This window comes from Humulus lupulus, chromosome 2 (genome assembly GCF_963169125.1).
Source record: "Humulus lupulus chromosome 2, drHumLupu1.1, whole genome shotgun sequence".
Taxonomy (NCBI): Eukaryota; Viridiplantae; Streptophyta; class Magnoliopsida; order Rosales; family Cannabaceae; genus Humulus; species Humulus lupulus.
This window is the reverse complement of record NC_084794.1, coordinates 57968616-57988809: the sequence shown is the minus strand read 5'-3', so window position 1 is coordinate 57988809 and position 20194 is coordinate 57968616. Positions and strand designations below refer to the sequence as shown.

Sequence of the window (20194 nt, the reverse complement as noted above, 5' to 3'; positions counted from 1 at the left end):
CACACACTTATATAGCTATATATGTTGGCTCAAGATAAAGATTTCTTTATTCCTAGTTTTTTTTTTTTTTTTTCATTTTAGGCTACCTAATATAAGACTGGAATAATTGTGTTTACGTCATTGTCACACTTGACTGAATTTGAGGACAACTTGGAAATTCTAATGAGTAGAAAGAGAGTTTAGAGTCTCACTTTGTTATTAGTTATATATAAGGGAATTAGTTATATATATGCACATAGTCTTCTTAATTATACAAGGGAATACTAAATGTAGTTTGTATTTTACCCAATCACTTTCTAATGAAGACTTAATGTCCTATTATATACATGTAGTTTGTTAATTGATTATGATCTACTGCTATGTCATAGACCAAATAGCGCTATTATTTATTTATTTTATTTTAATTGTTAACCTTATGTGATTTTCATATAATTTTGACTTGGAAAACATAACAGAAAAAATTATCTAATGTTATTTGAGTACATATGGGTATAGATATAAACATATTTATTTTGAATACTAGAAACTAAAACTGAAGCAGTACCCTGTCAAGTTTGAACCTTATAATTGCATTTATATAGTTTGTATGATTTTTGGAATTTTTTAAGTTTTGTAGTCGTGACTGACTTAATTAATAAGTATTGTTAGTAATTTTTTGTATCATCATAGCTGTGTCAGTTTTGTGATATATGATTTCTTTTTTTATTTGATTTGGCTCTTTACATGTGCTTGTAAGTTCTATTTCTTATCCTTTTTTTCCCTAACTTTTTACCAATGTTTGCAATCGATAAAAATATTTTTTTGGTATGGTGTTACTGCTCTTTAATAAGCCATGATAATCTCAGAGAGTGTCCATGATGATGCCAAAGTATTTGTATTAAGAGCTATCGTTAATACGTGTCAACAAGTTTGCTTGCTTAAGTATGGGTCAATGAATTAGTACTTAATTTTGGATAAGCTTTTGTATGCTTAGTCTTCATTAGTCGTTAGTGTCCTATCTTTTAGAGAAAAGACCTAAGAATTAAAAATAATAGTTAATATTCCTACTGTATTTTAAAGTCTCCGAATTGTCAGTGATAAAACAAGCTTATTCCAATCAAAATTGTTTGTGGTTTATTCTCGCCCCAAGTAGAACACTGTTTGTATATAATCTATATTGATATATATTATACTTATAATTACAAAGGAGTTTGGAGTGGGATTTATCTATCACACTTTGAGATTATTTTTTGTTTACAGAAAACTAGGCTTATATATGGAAATATATATATATAGATAATACAAAACTAAGGACTACTAGACAAATGACATTTGGCAACATTTTTTTTTAACATAAGAAAATTAAAAGGCAACACTTGTAAAAGTGTTGCCTCCTAGACTGTTGCAAAAGATAAGTATATAAGACAACATTTGTATAAGTGTTGCCTTATGATAATGTTTAATATTTTAAAAATAATATATTGTAACACTTTTAAAAGTGTTGCTATATCTAATTTTCTTAAGATCAAAATTAACAACACTTTTGCCAAAAATGTTGCCATATATAAATTTTTAAATATGACATACAACAACACTTTTATTTGAAATGTTGCTTTATAATTTATTCTAATTTGATTTCTAGCGACACTACGCATTTCTTTTTAATCAACAAATGGCCTAATAATCAAATACCATAATAAAAAAAAAACCACAAAATTAATTATAGGCAATCTGCATTAAATTTAAAATTTATAACACAATAATAATGTTAGTTAGTACAAATAATAACTACAAAGATTTGCAAATAATTTAATTACAACAATGTAGCGCAAAATGTGCATAAATTCAAATTAAAAATAATTGTTTAGCACCTTAATTTTCTAGAAAAAAAAGTTGTTTAAATGTGTCGTCCATTCACTTCGAACTACGTTCAGTTGATCTATCGAGTATGTTTGCTGATTATAACACTGCAAAAAAAAAATGAATACTAAGAGATTTAACATACTTAAATCATGCAATTTTTAATATCATGAAAAAAGTGCCAAACATACCTTTGATTTTATATAATTACTTGGTTGAGGTTCAAATACAAGATCTCTCATCATAGCACACACGTAAAAACCACATGTTTTAAAATCTAGTTGTCGAGGACACTAGAAAAATATCAAAGCAATGAAGATAGATCGTTAAATAAATTTTTTTATGAATAATAACTTGTGATAAAAAAATAGATAAATATTATGTAAACTTACTTTAACATTAGACCATTGTAAAGAATCTTGTTTCATTCTTCTGCCCTTCGTTAAATTATGCAACTGAAATGCACTATATCAAATAATAAATTTAATTTAATATTTCATAATAGTTATGTCAACAATGAAAAATTAATAAAAAAAAAATTTTATATACTTACATTCCTACAACATTCTTACAATCTCACGAATGTCACCTCCAAGGGGATCAAAAAAGTATACTATCTCCTTAGATACGTCAATCAACAATAACATCCAATGACCCCTAAATATAATATATTTAGTGTTCAAAATAATAAAATGAAAATAAAATAATTGTTATGTTAAGTTTAATGTATATATATATATATTCTTACCCTCCATTGAATGGTGTCATGAGTAGTTGTCCTGGTATAATTTCTCCAAGTCTTTTTGCAAGTTCTCTAGCTCTATCATCTGGTGATCTCCCTTGTATTGCAGCTATAAATTGAGGCTCCATGAATGTAAATAAATGCATTCTTTCATTCTCCACAAGTATTGTACCTAATAACCTACATGTATGTAATTAAAAATTATTAAAATGTTTTAAACAATGTGAAATAAGAAATTAAATTACTGTGATATTACAAAGTACATACCTGATATATAGCGATAGGCAAGCAGCTGTGATGTTGTTAAAATGTACCATAAACTTAATATCTTCTTTAGCCACTATTATGTTATGCCCTTCAATACCAAATACTTGAGTGTTCACAGGCACAATAATCACATATGAATTAGGCTTTTGCACAATATCCTTCCACATTGCACTTAAATTTGAGGGAATATCATTTGTGGGGGCTACTTTTTGTGATTGTTGTGGTGACATAGCACTAGATCTTGAAGAAGCTAAGCTATTCTCTTGCTCTTGTGGTATTGGTTGCGTTTTAGATGAAATTGGTCGAGATTGTTTTCTATTGGTGTTTTTTTTCTTTGGTACATATTTTTTAATTCGTTCACCCTCTAAAACAACAAGATATTTAGGCCATGCCACATAAGATTTAAAAACATGTTTAACCAAGTAAATCTCATCAGGGTCAATTGGGTTAGGAAGTAAAGCATCAGGAATCAATACTCCAGTAACTTCTATTCGGTAATTATCTTCTCCTACCTTTTTTCCATGAACTTCAGCACCTTGTGTAATAGTACCTTTGGCAACTCTACGATGTGTAGAATCCAAAAGAACACATCTTGTGGCCTGCATTTAAATTTTGACATAACATATGTATGTAAGAAAAATATTAAGATTTATTTAAATAAAATTTACAAAATAATAGGACTTAATACCTGGTTATCAATAGAATTCATCATATCTAACTCACTCCATGTACCTTCATTTGGTGTCACAACCACATCAATGAATGACTCATCTTGTACCGTATTAGGATGATTACGATCATCTTCTACACCTTGTTCCATATTCGTTTCATCATTTTCTTGTACTACATTTACATCATCATTGGTTATATCTTCATCTTCTTTTTCTTGTACCATGTTTGGTGAAAAGAAAGCTTGATTATCTGTTGATAAACCTTGATGACCATATAATTTGTCTTCAAGAGCCTTCATCATTTTCTCAAAATGTTTTTCAATGTCATTTGTGCGCTTCTTCAAACTTTCAATTTCTATTTCATATTTGCGCCGTGTCTCTTTTTCATAAACAATTTGTCTCTCATGAAGTGATCTTACACCACCTTTTGACTTTGGAAAAAAATCTCTTAATCCAACATTATGTCCTCTAGCCCGAACACGCCCATAGGATTCAGGAGTCCCTAAAGCTTGGCTAAGTATATCATTTGTACCAATTTCAACAACTTCCCCTTGATTTCGTTTTTCAAATAGCGAGTCCTGCAATCATTAAAAATTAACAAATTATATTATTGTAATTAGTTGTAATCATTCATCAAGTAAAATAACTGTAACAAACTTACTATTGTTTTAGCTACTTCTTTATCAAAATCTTTTGTATACTCTCCTTTTTTATCCTTGTGAGCTTCTTTCCATAATATAGCTCTTTCAATTTCCTCCTCCGTGCCAAGTTGTTGTTGCTAATTACACATTAATATATATTAGTGCTAACCATTATTTTAAGAAAAATATTATTTTAATACAATTCATAGTAAACTCACCATTTCATATTCTAAACTAGGGTAACCTTTACGCCCAAGTCGATGAAGGTTATCATTTGCAGCACGCCTAGCTTGTTGTAACTTTCTCAGTTCCTGAAAATAGTTGATTAGTAAATATGTTAATTGTTCTTTTTTCAAATTTGAAAAAAATAATAATATGTATATCTAGCACAATATGTTTTATTACATGGATATTCTCACCCGAAATTCTGGTGTAGTTCGACTCGCCACAAAACTATGCCACACCGGTTGGGTAATGCCGGGATATATGGTGGGTGGGTACAACAATGTGTGAGGATTCCTTGCCCTATAAATGGGATCCTCCATGTACTTCAGTATGTAGTTTCTTGTTAATCTAGACTTAAACCCACGCCAATCCCTACCAACAATTGATAGTGTTTGTGGTCGCACATCATCATCCAAGTCAAATGCAGTCTTCAAAAAGAATTGTGAAATAGGTATTATTTTAATATAGTAAAAAAGAAACAAAAGTAATTTTTAAAAAAATAAATAAATATTACGTACTTTAATTTCTTTCCATATCATGTCCAGCTTAACTTCATCTGCATGATGCCAATCTGGAAGATTAATAGGAATCCATCCATTGCGTGCTAAAGCTCCTAAATAAGTAGAGTATCGTGTTGCTTCTTTGCCTATAGGTTGTGATCTTCTATTGTATTTCACCTTTTCTTGAACCCCTTTAGATTTCATTTTCAATGTATATTTTCCTTGGGTGCTCCCTCGTTTTCTCTTTATTTTTTTTTATTTAGGATCATTATTGTACGCTTGCTCGGGATCCTCTTCGTGATTAGACATTTAACCTGAAATTGACAAATTAATTATTTGTTAATTTTCAAGAAATATTAAAAAATCAATAAAACACTAAAGAAATATTGAGGTGTATGTATGTTAAGATGTGAAACCTCATACTATTTGGTCAACCCATACTCCTTCAACATCTTGACGTGCATATGAACCTGCTGATACTTCCGCATCATCAAAATTTACGATGTCTGCTAGTTCATTTGTAAAATTATTAAGTTCTTCTAGTACATGATTGTCACTTTGATCTTCTTGACTAAAGTTTCTCGGTTGGGTCGATAAAACTATAGACCATCTAGAATCAAGCGAATCTTCAACATAAAATACTTGTTTCGCTTGAGTTCCCAAAATAAATGGTTCACTCTTATAGCCCAATCTCTTTAGATCAACTAGTGTGAAGCTTAATTCATCAACTTTAACTCCATTGTTACTTTCAACCCAATTACATTTAAACACAGGAATTTTAAATGAATGATAATTAAGCTCCCATATTTCATCAATAATGCCATAAAATGTCATGTCTGAATAGACCGGATTTTTATCCTTGGCACTAGAAAATTGTGCAATACTAGCTATGATACTTACACCACTATTTTGGGTTACTCTCTTATCATCAAGCGCTTTAGTATTGAAGCGTTGGCCATTGATTATATACCCATCGTGCTTAACAACCATGTGTGAAGGCCCCTCTGAAATCCATATTAAGTTCATTGACACATTTTTTGAAGGATCTTTTATGTCTAGATGAACTTTTTCTTGAAACCAACTCTTGAATGTTTTGTGGTGTTCATCGCGAATCCATTTTTCTCTTCTTGAAGGATATTGTTGAGTCAACCATGATAAATGATCACTTCATTGAAAGACATGAAAAAATGAGCATATATAATTAAGTACATAAAAATATTAATAAAAAATATTAGTAAAATATTAGATAACTCACTCGATATATGGTTGTACCCCAGTTGTATTTTCTAGAACATTTCGATGTGCTAGTTCTAAGTCTTTTTCATTAGCATTCTCAAGACGACCGCTAGATATACCTTTACTTTCACCTTTTGGATTTTGGCGAGGTTTTGGAATTCCAATGGTTTCTGCATTTGCAATATATTCTGAGCAAAACTCAACAGATTCTTCAGCTATATAGCTCTCCACAATGCTTGCCTCTGGACGATAACGATTTCTAACGTATCCCTTCAATATCTTCATATATCTTTCAAAAGGATACATCCAACGCAAGTAAACTGGTCCACAAAGTTTCACTTCTTGCACAAGGTGCACTGTTAAATGGATCATGATATCAAAAAATGTTGGAGGAAAATATCTCTCAAACATGCATAATGTTTTCCCTATTTCATCTTGCAATTTGTCCAACTTTGATGGATCCACAGTTTTAGCACAAATAGCATTAAAGAAAAAACACATCCTTGTTACTGCATATCTTACATGCTTTTGCGAAACTGATCTTATGGCAATTGGTAATAATTGTTGCATTAAAGCATGGCAATCATGGGATTTCAAGCCAATCAATCTCAAGTCTTTCATTGAAACTAAATTGCGTATGTTAGAAGAATACCCATCTGGAACTTTGATATTGGCCAATGTTTCACAAAAGTGACGTTTCTCATCCTTACTTAATGTAAAACATGCAGGTGGTAAATAAGTACGCTTATTATCACCAACTTTAGGATGTAATTCAGATTTCACTCCCATTTCTTTTAAGTCTAAACGACCAGCAAGAGTATCTTTTGTTTTTCCTGGAATATTGAGAAGTGTCCCAACTATACTATCACAAACATTCTTCTCAATATGCATTACATCAAGATTATGTCGGACAAGTAAAGTCTTCCAATACTCTAAGTCAAAAAAGATGGACTTTTTTTTTCCAAGATGATGAATTCAAGTCATCGTTTATCACTTTGCCTTTCTCCGTGTTTTTCTCTTTCGTTTTGCGCTTGCGTTTTCCTCTCTCTTTGTCATTTTGTTGTCCTCTACCCTTGCCAACTTTAGTGATTTCCTTTTTTTCTCTATCTGGTTTTCCAAATTGAATATTGATGTCTTGAACTTTTTCAAATATGAGCTCTCCACTCAATGGTTCAGGAGGCAAGTCAAGCACTTCTCGACCATCAAAAGAGTTTTTGTATTTGCGATAAGGATGATTAAGTTTGAGATATCGTCTGTGCCCCATATAACATGCTTTCTTAGATTTGTACAACCATCTCGAATAGGTATGGTCACCGCATACTACACACCCTTTATAGCCTTTGCCAGTGCATCCAGCCAAATTACATAGAGCCGGATAGTCATTGATAGTAAATAATAGGACCGCTCTTAATGTAAAATACTCGTCCTTGTACCTATCATAACAACCTTCTACTCCATTCCACAATATTTTTAAATCATCAATTAATGGAGCCAAGAATACGTCTATATCATTTCCAGGTTGTGTAGGTCCTGATATCAATAGAGTGAGCATTGTATATCTTCTTTTCATAACCAATAATGGAGGAAGATTATAAACAACGAGAACGATTGGCCAACAACTATATGAACTACTAAGAGAACTATGTGGGTTTATGCCATCGGCAGAAAGGCCTAGCCGAAGGTTTCTAGGATCCTTTTTTATTTTCTCCCATTTATCATCAACATTTCTCCATGCCGGTGAATCAGCCACATGTCGTAGTTTACCATCTTTTATCCTGCCTTCCTCATGCCAAATCAAATTTTTAGCGTGATTATAGTTTCTAAACAAACGCTTAAATCGCGGGATAGGAGGAATATACCATAACACCTTAGCTGGAATACCACTTCGCACCTCGTTAGAATTGTTTTTCAATTTCCATCTTGAACGCTTACACACCGGACAATTATTTGCTTCAGCAAATTCCTTACGATATAAAATACAGTCATTTGAACATGCATGTATTTTTTCATACTCCATTCCCAATGTTGATAAGGTTTTCTTTGCCTCGTACAAAGATATTGGAATTTCATTTTCTTCCGGCATGACTTCTTTGAAAAAAGCAATCAAATCAGAAAAACCAACATCACTCCATCCATGTCGTGCCTTCATATTATACAACTTTACTAATGTAGAAAGTTTTGAGAATTTTGAACCAGGATAGATTGGTTTCTCTGCATCCTCTAAAATTTTGGCAAATTCATCAGGACGTTCTAGAAAATCATTATCAAATGCATCTTCCACCATTTCTAAAGGGTAATCATCAATTTCATTCTCATTTGAATATCGAACATTCTTACGAGAATGTGGAGTCTGACTAGGTACATATTCCCCATGCCAACTCCATTCTTTATAGTTTGGATTTATCCCATTAAAAAATAAATGTCCTCTTACATCAGCAAGAGACATTTTCTTAAAGTTAACACACTTCTTGCATGGACATGAGATTAAGCCGTCACTATCCGGAGGAGCATTTTCGATTGCAAAATTTAAAAAAGTTTCAACTCCATTTACATAGTCTTCAGCAGTTCTATCTCGAATTGACATCCAACTTCTATCCATATTCTTTAAAATTTTCTACTAAAAAAAATAATATACAACATCAATGACATATTCAATTCTAATATAAAATAATTAAAATCTATAACTCAAACATATGTAACCCACGATATAGTTATTTAAACTATTAAAATAATTCAACAAATGATTTTAATGATATGGTTTTCAACTAGTATAATTGATCTAAATTAATTCATAATCCTTTCATATCATAACATAATCTATTTTCATTAGTTTAATTTAGATATTAAACTATTATTACTGCTACAACTTGTTTTCAATAGTTCATAAAGTTTGATGCACTCTTATAAACTACATGTTATTTATGTTCTAGCAAAGATTATTTGAATACCCCACACACGCAGGTATATATATATATATATTAAGATATTTCTACTGATATATATATATATATTTATATATAGAATTTTGTCTATATACATATATTGGATCATTATTTAATTAGTTTCAAAGAAAACACTTGATACTACCTGACGATATAATTATTGATCAAAATTCACACAAAGAACCCAGAATTTAAAACAAACGTGTTTGTGATAAATAAATGAATATATATATATATTATACTAACAAAGTTTGTCCGGGACTACATCAAAGGCAGTAGCCACCTCTAGGAAGATAAGCATCAAAGCCAAAACATATATAAATATTACCATGGTTTTCATATCTAAATTAATTGATCTAAAAAAACTTGATATTACTAGGAGAGACTTGTGGTGAAGGAATAAGATATCAGATAAGCATTAATTTAATGTATATGGCATGATAATTAAATTGAACTATTACTGATATTTAAAATAAAAATTAAGTCTAAACTAACATTTATTCTTTTGCTTCGATACATGCATACCTTAGTGAAGATATTGTGAACTATAAATGCAAGAAGTTCACGACCACAACTCAATCCTTCTTATGACAACCTCCGTGCTAGATAAGAAAATTAAATTGTAAAACACAATTAGAATATGATTTGATTATAAATATATATTTTGAAACATTTATTAAATTTGACAATCATATAAAATCGAATAAAATTACCTGCCAAAATGTGATTTTTGAATAAATGGAAGATTGTTAATGACCCAAATCTTTATCACGCAAGAGTTTAGAGAATAAAAGTAGAGTAATTTTTGTTGAAATTGATGATATAGTAACTTTTGAAACCATTCAATTTCAACAATCAGCAAGAAACCTAAAATTAAACTTTAAACATAAATAAAATATGAAATGAAGAAATTGATTGCTTTTTCAAATATATGTAGATTTTTTATGTTAGAAAAATATAGATTAGTTTGTAGAGTTTACCTGAGTTTAGCAAGTTAGAGCTTCTATAGCAGAGAAGAAAACAGTTACAGAGCATTCATTGTATATAATAAAGAAGATGAAGATATGGCTATAATAATGGAACAATAAATACGTGCCTTTTTTTTAATCTTTTGAATAGCTAAATGGCAACACTTTTTTTTAAAAAAAAAAAACTATAACGTTCATTTAGAGGAAAAATCGTAACATTAGTTTATTATTGTAATTAAAAAAATAAATAAATCTAATTCTAACTAAACTAAATCTATTTACATATATATAGTGTTACAAAGATCTTAATGATTATTTTAAAGGTAATCATGTAACAAAAAATTATATTTCTCTAAAAAAATATCTATTTGTATTTTAAATTTAAGTCTAGAAACATTAAATATATAATATAATTTTTGTTGGAATAAAAATACCAACATATATTTTCTCTCCATATTTGCAACTATATTTGAGGGATTAGGTAATGTTTGTTATTTAGATATTTATGAATCTCTCAACTATTTAAAAATTAAACTTTCTCAACTATTTAAAAATTGTTTAATTTTAAGATACATATAACTTAAATATATAACAGACTTATTAAGTTAGACGTTCATCAAGAAAAATTGTGATCAGAAAATTATTAATATATTTATGTTAGATATTTAAAAAAAGACCAGTTTCACACCATAAATGTGAATCGATTAATTATCAACTTAAAAGAATTATAATATAGCATATATAAGTCATTGATACACCGTCAGTGGCTTCTTGGTTTTGAAGGTCATCTAATTATATTATTTAGCAACATTTTAAAAAAAATTGTTATTATTTTTAATGTTCAATTATAAATAGCAACACTTACTCTAAACGTGTTGTTTATGGATATTTTATTAATTTATCAAAATAAAAAATATCAAATAATAGAGAGATTTTGCAACACTTAATTTATAAGTGTTTTTAATTCAAAATTTAAATAATTTAGCAACACTTCTATTTAAAGCGTTGTTGAACAAGTGTTGCCAAATTATATTTTTGTAGTAGTTTTTCCTTGCTATATTCCTTATTCTTATATTTATTTTTTGATATGTCCTTGCTATGTATATGTATGTGCATATATATATATTGAGCATTTTGGAAGCAATAACATGACTTGGGGTAATAACATGATATGGAACATACATCTAACTTTTTTTATATTTTATAATGTTAATAATAATATTTAGGTTAATATTTTGATTGGTCTTAAAGCATTGGATCGATAGCTAATTCCAAGAGGTATGTTGTATTTGATTTTTTTAATTTTCAATATTTTAAAATTTTGAATGATAATTGTATTACTTTAGTGGAGTTTGAATACCTTAGATATTCATCCGTAGTGAAGTAGGTTCTGAGAAATCTGTGTGCTGCGGTGATAATGGAAGATTGAGAACTCGCATCTCGTAGTGAAGTAGGTTCTGAGAATTTTGTGTGCTGTGGTGATATATGGATGAAAACCTGTGTGCTATTTGATTTGTTTGACATGTTGGTGTTGAATGTGACAGATGGCTAGGCTAGTAAAATAGGGAATATGCTGTCCGATTTTCTATAGATGATGACATGTTGGCTTTTCTCTTTTTCTTCTATTTTCAGTGCAAGATATGCATTTTACTATGTTTTAATTTTCATGTAATATGTTATTTTTTGTAACCTATTTTTTTGTTAAATTTGCAAGTAGTATATTTCTGTTAGTTGATGTTGTGCTTTGCTCAATCAGATTATGTTGTATGATTATATCATTATAGCAATTTATGCATGTTCTACAATTTTCTTGTAGCACATGTTTGATGAAAGTCCCAAGTTTTATCCTATAATCTAAATATTAGGCTCCAAAATCTAAAGGTTTGAGACACCTTTAAGCATGTTTTATATAGTCTATCGAAATGTTATATATTACATATAATTAAGGCCACCTCTTTACTTGGCAGACATTTATATAAACATTACTTGAATATAAAATAGACTATGTACCACCATCATTTGTGTGGGGTCAAATGTTGTAGAAACTGATATTCTAACACGTTTGCCCATCTTTTTCTTCCTTTTGTGTTTAAGATGTTTCGTCCAAATTACTTGAAAGTTATTTTTGCATTATGCAATTTAAATTTCTCTCCAAACTCCAATACTTAATCTAGACATTATGCATATTGACATCTATTTTTAACGTTTTGCACTTAAATTTCTTTTATATTGGATACATGTAATTGATCTTTTGATTAGTACATTATATCTCACTACAAGAAAGAAGACTTTTGCCAACACAATTCGGAATTGCGTCAACAATTTTTTTTTTACCGACGCATTAAGTGAAACGCGCTAGCAAAAACAGGGACTTTTGCAGGCGCAACCCCGAATTGCGTCGACAAAGATCTATCGAATATTTTTAAAAAAATGATACACTTTTGCCAGCGCATTTCACCTAACGCGCCGACAAAAGTCAAACGTGTATTTTAACAAAATGCACGTTTTAAAGAAGGTTGGTGGGGGGACTTTTGCCGACGTGTTTCGTTGTGCCGGGAAAAGTCTAATTTTGCGTCGGCAAAAGTTGGACTTATCAAAACAGTGTCGTTTTGACCTAGGGTTTTAATATTGACTTTTGCCGGCGCAACGAAACGTGCCAACAAAAGTCATAGCGATATCAGCAGCCACCCGAGTCCTTCTTCCCCATTTTTTTCTTCCTTTTCTTTTTTCTCTCTTATTCTCTTCTCTCTTTCTTCAATCCTCCACCACCCGCCCAACCACACCACCCACCACCCCCACCAGCCGCACCCCGAGCCCACCTACCTTGAAGGCACCCCACCCCGACAGCCATCCCACCCAACCTGAGCCCACCCACCCCGACGATCACCCCAACCGAGCCCCCACCTCACCCCACCCGAGCCCCACCCCGATGCCACCGCGAGCCACCACTGCCGCCCCCCTCCTCCTCCAAGTTGCCCACTATAAGTTTTATAATATAGTTTTGTATTTTATTTTATTTTATTTATGTATTGAATTAAAAAAAAAAAATTGTTTCTATGGAGTTCCCGAGCCACGGCCGGAGCAGTCAGAGCGGAACCACTGCCGGAGCAAAGCCACTTCACACACTGTAATATTTTTATTTTTGCTTGTTAATATTTATTATATTGTATTTTGTGATATATGTATTTTAGTTAAAGTATGAACTTAAGAAAAACAGATTAATAATGTAAATATGTATTTAATAATTTTTTTTTGTATTAATAAAAAAATCAGTTTTGGTATATATTTTGTTGTAGTTAAATATTTGTATATATATATAAATTGATGTATTTGTTAATGTATATATATGTTTTGTATGATCTGGGAATATTCTGGTTATATATGTGTTTAATTTGTAGGTTTTTAAATTTTTGGGATAGTTTGAAATACAATTGTTATGCTGCCCAAATTTTGTTAGAGTTAGTAAAATTAATAAATGTTTAATAATTAATTAAATAAAAGTTTAAGTATAATTAAAAAATACATAAAAAAAATATTTTTTAACTATAATTTAAATAAAATAAAATTACCAATCATAATAATTAATAATTAATTTTAACATTAATATTAGATGTTTTGTAATTGAAAAAAGTTAAAAATATAAATGATTTAATAAAATATAATTAAGTAAAATATAAATATAATAAAATTGTTATTAATTAAGTAAATAATAAAATACAAATTGAAGAATTTAATAAAAAATTACAAAATGAAATTAATGTATAATTAAATTAATTTTAAAATAAAAGTAATAAATAAGTAAATGATTTAAAAAAAATTGTAATAATTAATAATTAGCTACATTTTCTTTGGTAAATATAAATAATTATTTTTGCCAGAGAAAGGATATTATTATCACTTAGTGATAATTAGGGAGACAAAGAATCATGAAATATTTTGACTATCATTTCCCTCATTTTAAGACCATTATTAATATTTTCTTAATTATTTCGCTTAAAGATGGCGAGCGACAGAAGTTGGATGAGTGCGAGGAATCGTTGGTCTCTGGAGTATAGAAATAGTATTAAGGAGTTCTTCGAGATTGCTAAAAATCAAGTGAACGATCAGGGTTTGGTTCGTTGTCCGTGCAAGAAATGTGGGAATGTTAAGTTCTAACCTATAAATGCAATTTCGATGCATTTATTCAACAATGACATCATACAGTCCTACAAAGTGTGGCATTACCATGGAGAGGCGCTGCCATCGCCACCAGATGTGGTACGAGATCAGGATAGAGATGAGACAGCGGATATCCTAGAGGATGTTTACGCTGAAGATGACGTTCCTGCTGGAAACTATAATGACCCTCCCCAAGATGATGTTCAACATCGTGACAAGTATGACAATTTATTTAAGGAGATGTCAAGTGAACTGTACCCGGGTTGCCGAAAGTATTCCGCCTTGAACTTCTTGGTGAAGCTAATGCATCTGAAAGTTATTAACAAGCGTAGCAATCATTACTTTGATGGTTTGCTGGAATTGTTAGTCGACACTATGCCTGACGGAACAATTTTACCTAAGTCTAACTATGAGGCGAAGGCAAAGTTGTGGAGTATTGGATTGGGATATGAGTCCATCGATGCTTGCAAGCATGACTGTGCACTGTTTTGGAAGGAAAATGCGAATTTGGAATTCTGTCCAGTTTGTGGTGAGTGTCGCTGGCAAGATAATCGTGGGAACGGGAAGAAAGTGGCTCATAAGGTCATGCGATACTTTTCGTTGACGCCGAGATTGAAAAGGCTGTATAGTTCGAGATATACTGCAGAGGATATGAGATGGAACTATTCTAAAAGGCCAAAGGAAGATGGTGTGATGAGGCACCCCGCTGACAGTAAGGCATGGAAGCACCTTGATGAATTGTACCCATCTTTCGCAGCCGAACCTCGAAATGTTAGGCTTGGGTTAGCTACAGATGGTTTCAATCCTTTTGGGAACATGAGCAACAATTACAACATGTGGCCTATGATACTTGTCCCATACAACTTGCCACCGTGGAAGTGCATGAAACCACAGTCATTAATGTTGTCTATTCTAATTTCAGGTCCTTCTTCACCTGGAAAAGATATCGATGTCTATATGAGACCTTTGCTTGACGAGTTGAAGGAGTTATGGGTGAATGGTGTCGAGACAAGAGATGCATACAATAGTACCTTATTCAATATGCGTGCAGCAATCTTGTGGACCATTAACGACTACCCAGCTTATGCTATGATGTCTGGGTGTTGCACAAAAGGGTACAAGGCGTGCCCCAAATGCAATGAAGAAACTCCCTCTGTAGGGATTAGAAGTAAAATTGCATAAATTGGCCATATAAGGTTTCTTGATATGGATCATGAATGGAGGAGTAAACGAGACTATTTGACGGTATCAAGGAACTCAGGCCACAACTGAAAGATTACTCTGGTGATGATGTGTTGAAGAAATTGGAGAATTTGTAGATTAGACATCCTGGGAAACACAAAGAATTTGGTGGTGTGAAACGCAAAAAGGCTCTGATTGAACTTAATTGGTCAAAGAATATCATATTTTTCGAGCTTGATTATTGGAAGGAATTATTGCTGAGGCATAACTTGGACGTAATGCACATTGAGAAGAATGTTTGCGACAGTGTCTTGGGAACTTTGTTGAACTTAGAGGGAAAATATAAAGATACTGACAAGGCAAGACTTGATCTAGCAGACATGAAAATTAGGGAAAAACTCCACCTTCGCAAAGAGGGAAACAAGTGGAAGAAACCGCACGCCAGTTACACCCTCAGTGTCCCGGAGCGTCAAGTTTTCTGTGAATTCATGAAGTCAGTTGATTTCCCAGACAATTTTGCTGCAAACCTTTCAAAGAATGTCAATGTCAATGATGGCAAGATAACTAGGCTAAAACCACACGATTGCCATGTGTTGTTTCAGCAGTTGCTGCCCGCCGCAATTAGATCGTTTTTGGTTCCTGAAGTTCGGAAGCCAATTATTGAGTTGTGCGATTTTTTCAAGAAACTTTGTTCACGGAATTTGAATGTGAAAGACCTTGAGAAGATGGAGACAGACATTATCACCATCTTATGCAAGTTGGAAATGATATTTCCTCCAACATTTTTTGACATTATGGTGCATTTGGTTTTGCATCTTCCAAAAGAGGCAATTCTTGGCGGTCTCATGCACTTTAGGTGGGTGTATCCCATTGAACATTTAATGGCATTTTATAAACAGTATGTAAGAAATCGTGCACGCCCGGAAGGTTCAATCGCAGAAGCTTACGTGGTCAACGAGGCCTTAACCTTTTGCTCAACGTACCTCCGAGGGGTTGAGACTCGATTCAATCGACCTGAGAGGAATGACGATCACGTTGAATCCCAACCAAATTAGGAATATTCTATTTATAAGGCTGTCGGTCATCCATTTGGTAAGAAATCAAGTATGATCCTCAATCCGCAATTAAAGCAAAAGGCTGAGTGGTGTATCTTGAACAATTGTGCCGCAATTAAGGAGTACCTTAGGTGTGTTTTATAGTATCTTTCAATAAATTTGTTTGGTTTATATACCAAGTAAAGGTAAAAATCATAACATTGTTTCCTGTTTGTAGTGAGCATATGGATGAAGTAAAGGGGGGGGGGGGGGGGGGGGTGGACTCAAATCTTGAAGTTCAACAAGAAGCTGATTTTCCTCAGTGGTTCAAAGAAAAAGTATGTATATTAGTCAATTCTTTTCCAAAAATCCCACTTAATCAATCCAAAACTAACTTTCAATGTTAATGTTGATAGGTGAACGGTTTGCATGAGTCAACACCTATTGAAGTGAATAATGAATTGTATGCTCTCGCAAACAAATCAAGCGGCACATTGTTCTCATATCCAGGGATGATAGTGAATGGTGTGAAATTTGTGATTCAGGGTCGTGATATGAAGCTTAAAACACAAAATTGCGGCGTAATGGTGCCAAGTGAGGAAGGAGTGAACTACCATGGAGTTCTGGAAGAAGTAATTGAATTGTCCTACTTGATGGGTTACAATGTTCTCCTATTCAAGTGTAGATGGTTCAATACAAGTAGAATTAAAGTGGAATCCAATTTTACGAGCATATATGTGAAGGAAGAATGTTATAAAGATGATCCTTTCGTTCTTGCATCTCAAGCGAAGTTGGTGTATTATCTTTGAGATGTGAAAAATGGGGATGATTGGAGGCTCATTAATGAAAACATTCTGAGGAATGTATGAGATTTCTCAAATTCCGATGTTGATGATATTGAGACCACAAATGATACCAATATTGCAAGAAGTTAATTCTTCTTCATTTCAGTTGTGGGTAGAACTTCCAATTTTTGATAATCTTCAGTATGATCGGGCTGATGTCAATCCCACTGAAGTGTACAAAGTTGATGATTTGGTTGGCGAAGGTTCAAATGAATTTTTTGTCGATGATGAAGTTGAATTTGAAGATGACATGTTGGCCGAGTATGAAGACGACGAGGATGACGACAATGTTCTAGTCGATAGTGATAGTGATAGTGATAGTGGTGTTCGTAATGATGTTGTAGTTAGTGATGACGAGGACAGTGATATGTAATTTAAACAAGTAAATGTAACTTTTTATTTAATTCAATGAAAACTTTATTTATTATTATTAATTAATGATAGTATTAGATATAGGTACACATGCACCTAGTGGATGCCTTGGGGATAATCAATGTATTAATGTACTGGTTCTCATTTTTTCAAGATATTTGATGAAATATCTTGAAGAAATGAGAATTAGTACATGATTGCTTACTATCTCCAAGGGATTCACTATGTCAGAATATGGTAGGTTGGGAAATACCATAAGTAATAAAATGTTAATTTTATATATATATATAAAGTAATAGACATGCACCTAGTGGATGCCTTGGGGATAAACATCTTGAAAAAATGGGGAAAAGTACATGACTGCTTACTATCTCCAAGGGATCCACTAGGTCGGAATAGGGTAGGTTGGGAAAGACCATAAGTAATAAAATGTTAATTTTATAACAAAAAACAACAGACATACATAATTTGAATTAGTTAATTAATGAATATTTTAATGTAGAATAGCCGAACCAAGTAATGACACCGGTGGTGGCTCCAAGAGGGGCAGGGGAGCTTATTACGGTGCCAATGTCTAGAAGGAGCTGGCCACCAAAAAAGTTAGCCATCTAACAGTAAAGTTTGATGCACAAACTGGAAAAGCTATTCAAATGTACATGAAGTGGTTCAACAATTCCATGGCTCGTTATTTGCATGGCACCGTACCTCCAACTACCCTAGCTTGGGAACAAGTAAAACCATCTGATATCCAAGTTATTCGGCAGAGGCTATCTATAAGCATTTTTTAAATCTTTAATATCTCACTATTAAAGATTTTGTCTATCTTCATAATATTTTAACAAATTCCAAATTTAATTGTGATTTTAGGAAAAATTCATTTATCCACAAGACAATCTAGTAATCAACGATGCCATGGTAAGACAAATGCAAAAGCATCTGACTGATTGGTGCCACACAATGAAGAAACACTGGGTAGAGGTTGGAGGAGAGGTGGACAACGAGAGAGCGAAGTCAAAACCTTTTGGGTCGATTACTTCTTCTGATTGGGCAATTCTATGCGATTTTTGGGCTTCTGATTCTCAGCAGGTATGCCATAGATTTTACATTAATGTTTAATTATAAAATTACAATCTAGATTAATGAGTACTATTTTCTGTTTGAAGCGTATATCGAAGAGAAATAAATAAGCTCGAGCAAAAATGACCATACCAAGAGGACACGGTCCCAAATCCATCGTGCCCATGTTTATGATCACGTAAATTATAATAACCTATATCTTTACATTTACAAAAATATTATAAAGGTAACAATGTTTAAATAATTTTCTTTTTTAGATGGACTCGTCTACTGGCCAGCTTCCGAGCATGATCGACACATTCGAGCACCTCCACAAGAAGAATGATAAGTGGATTAGTGATGTAGCGGCGACAAAACATGTAAGTTGCATAACCTTAATTAATTTATGATCATTTAACTTTAAAAAAAATTAGTAAATAATTATTAATTATTAATTAAATTTTTAACAATTAAATCTTTATAATCTATGTGCCAATATTTTTATGATTAATGATTGTGGACTAAGATAAAAAAAAGGAATGTAACTAATGTCGTCCCCGTATAAGAGAACTTGTGGGCTAAGTTAGTTTGTTCATGAAAATCCATATCTAAATCACAAACATGCAAATATAGTTGATGTATATGCTTAGAGACGTAAATTCCCTATTAATGGAATTAACTGCTCTTACTATATATATCAACAATAACTTCACGTTTTTTATTTAGATATGGATTTTCGTGACCAAATTAACTTTAGCCCACTTGCTCCCTTATACAGGAACAAAATTAATTACATTAATTCTTTTTCAATCACTGGTCTGCAGTCATTAATGATAGGATATTGGCAGATAGATAATAAAGTTATATTTTATATGTTGTTATATTAAAAATTTATAAGTTAGGTTTTCAAATAATGTTACATTGGAATTTGAGATACGTGCTTTTTATTGTGCAAACTGAGATAATCGAGCGTCGAGCATCGCAGAGTACGACCCCTGTATCATCGGTTGCATCTTGTGTCGGCGATAATGTCAACGGTCAGTTCCCGCCTAATATGGATATTGTCACGGATGTTCTTGGACCCCGCTCGCGTTACAAGAAAGGGTTTGGGGGGTTGCCTAGGTTGAAGGCAATTGGCACAAAGAGGGCAGCATCTTCGTCAACTTCTTAAATGTCTGGGCAATTGCCACCTGAAGTAGACACCATTTTGCAGCAAACTCAGGACATTATGCTCTAAAATCATAACCTAAAGAAGTGTACGACTAAACTTGAGAGTCGTCAACAACGTCAAGATGTCCTGCTCAGTGCTTTGTTCAAGCAGGTTGGTGTATTAGCTCCTGGTTTTACTGTCGACTTACCAGAATAGGATCCGGACGAGGATGATGATGCTGACGGGAGCGAGGATGATGAGACATGCAATACACATTTGTAGAACTTTTTTATTTATTTATTAGAGATTTTATTTACTAAACTATTTTTACATTTTCATGTTTGGTGGAGACAATAAATATTAATC

At 32.2% G+C, this 20194-nt stretch overlaps 2 protein-coding genes across 2 annotated transcripts; both read right to left on the bottom strand.

Annotated features, from left to right (window-relative positions):
- Positions 1-5302: 5302 nt before the first annotated feature.
- LOC133814298 (uncharacterized) lies at positions 5303-7012 on the bottom strand. The gene is made up of 2 exons (XM_062247280.1): positions 6141-7012; positions 5303-6050 (listed from the first exon to the last, which is right to left on the bottom strand). Exons 1-2 carry the CDS (start codon positions 7010-7012, stop codon positions 5303-5305), a joined length of 1620 nt encoding a protein of 539 aa, XP_062103264.1.
- A 46-nt stretch (positions 7013-7058) lies between these two features.
- LOC133814297 (uncharacterized) lies at positions 7059-8720 on the bottom strand. Its single transcript, XM_062247279.1, has one exon. It carries the CDS (start codon positions 8718-8720, stop codon positions 7059-7061), a length of 1662 nt encoding a protein of 553 aa, XP_062103263.1.
- Between the last annotated feature and the right edge of the window lie 11474 nt (positions 8721-20194).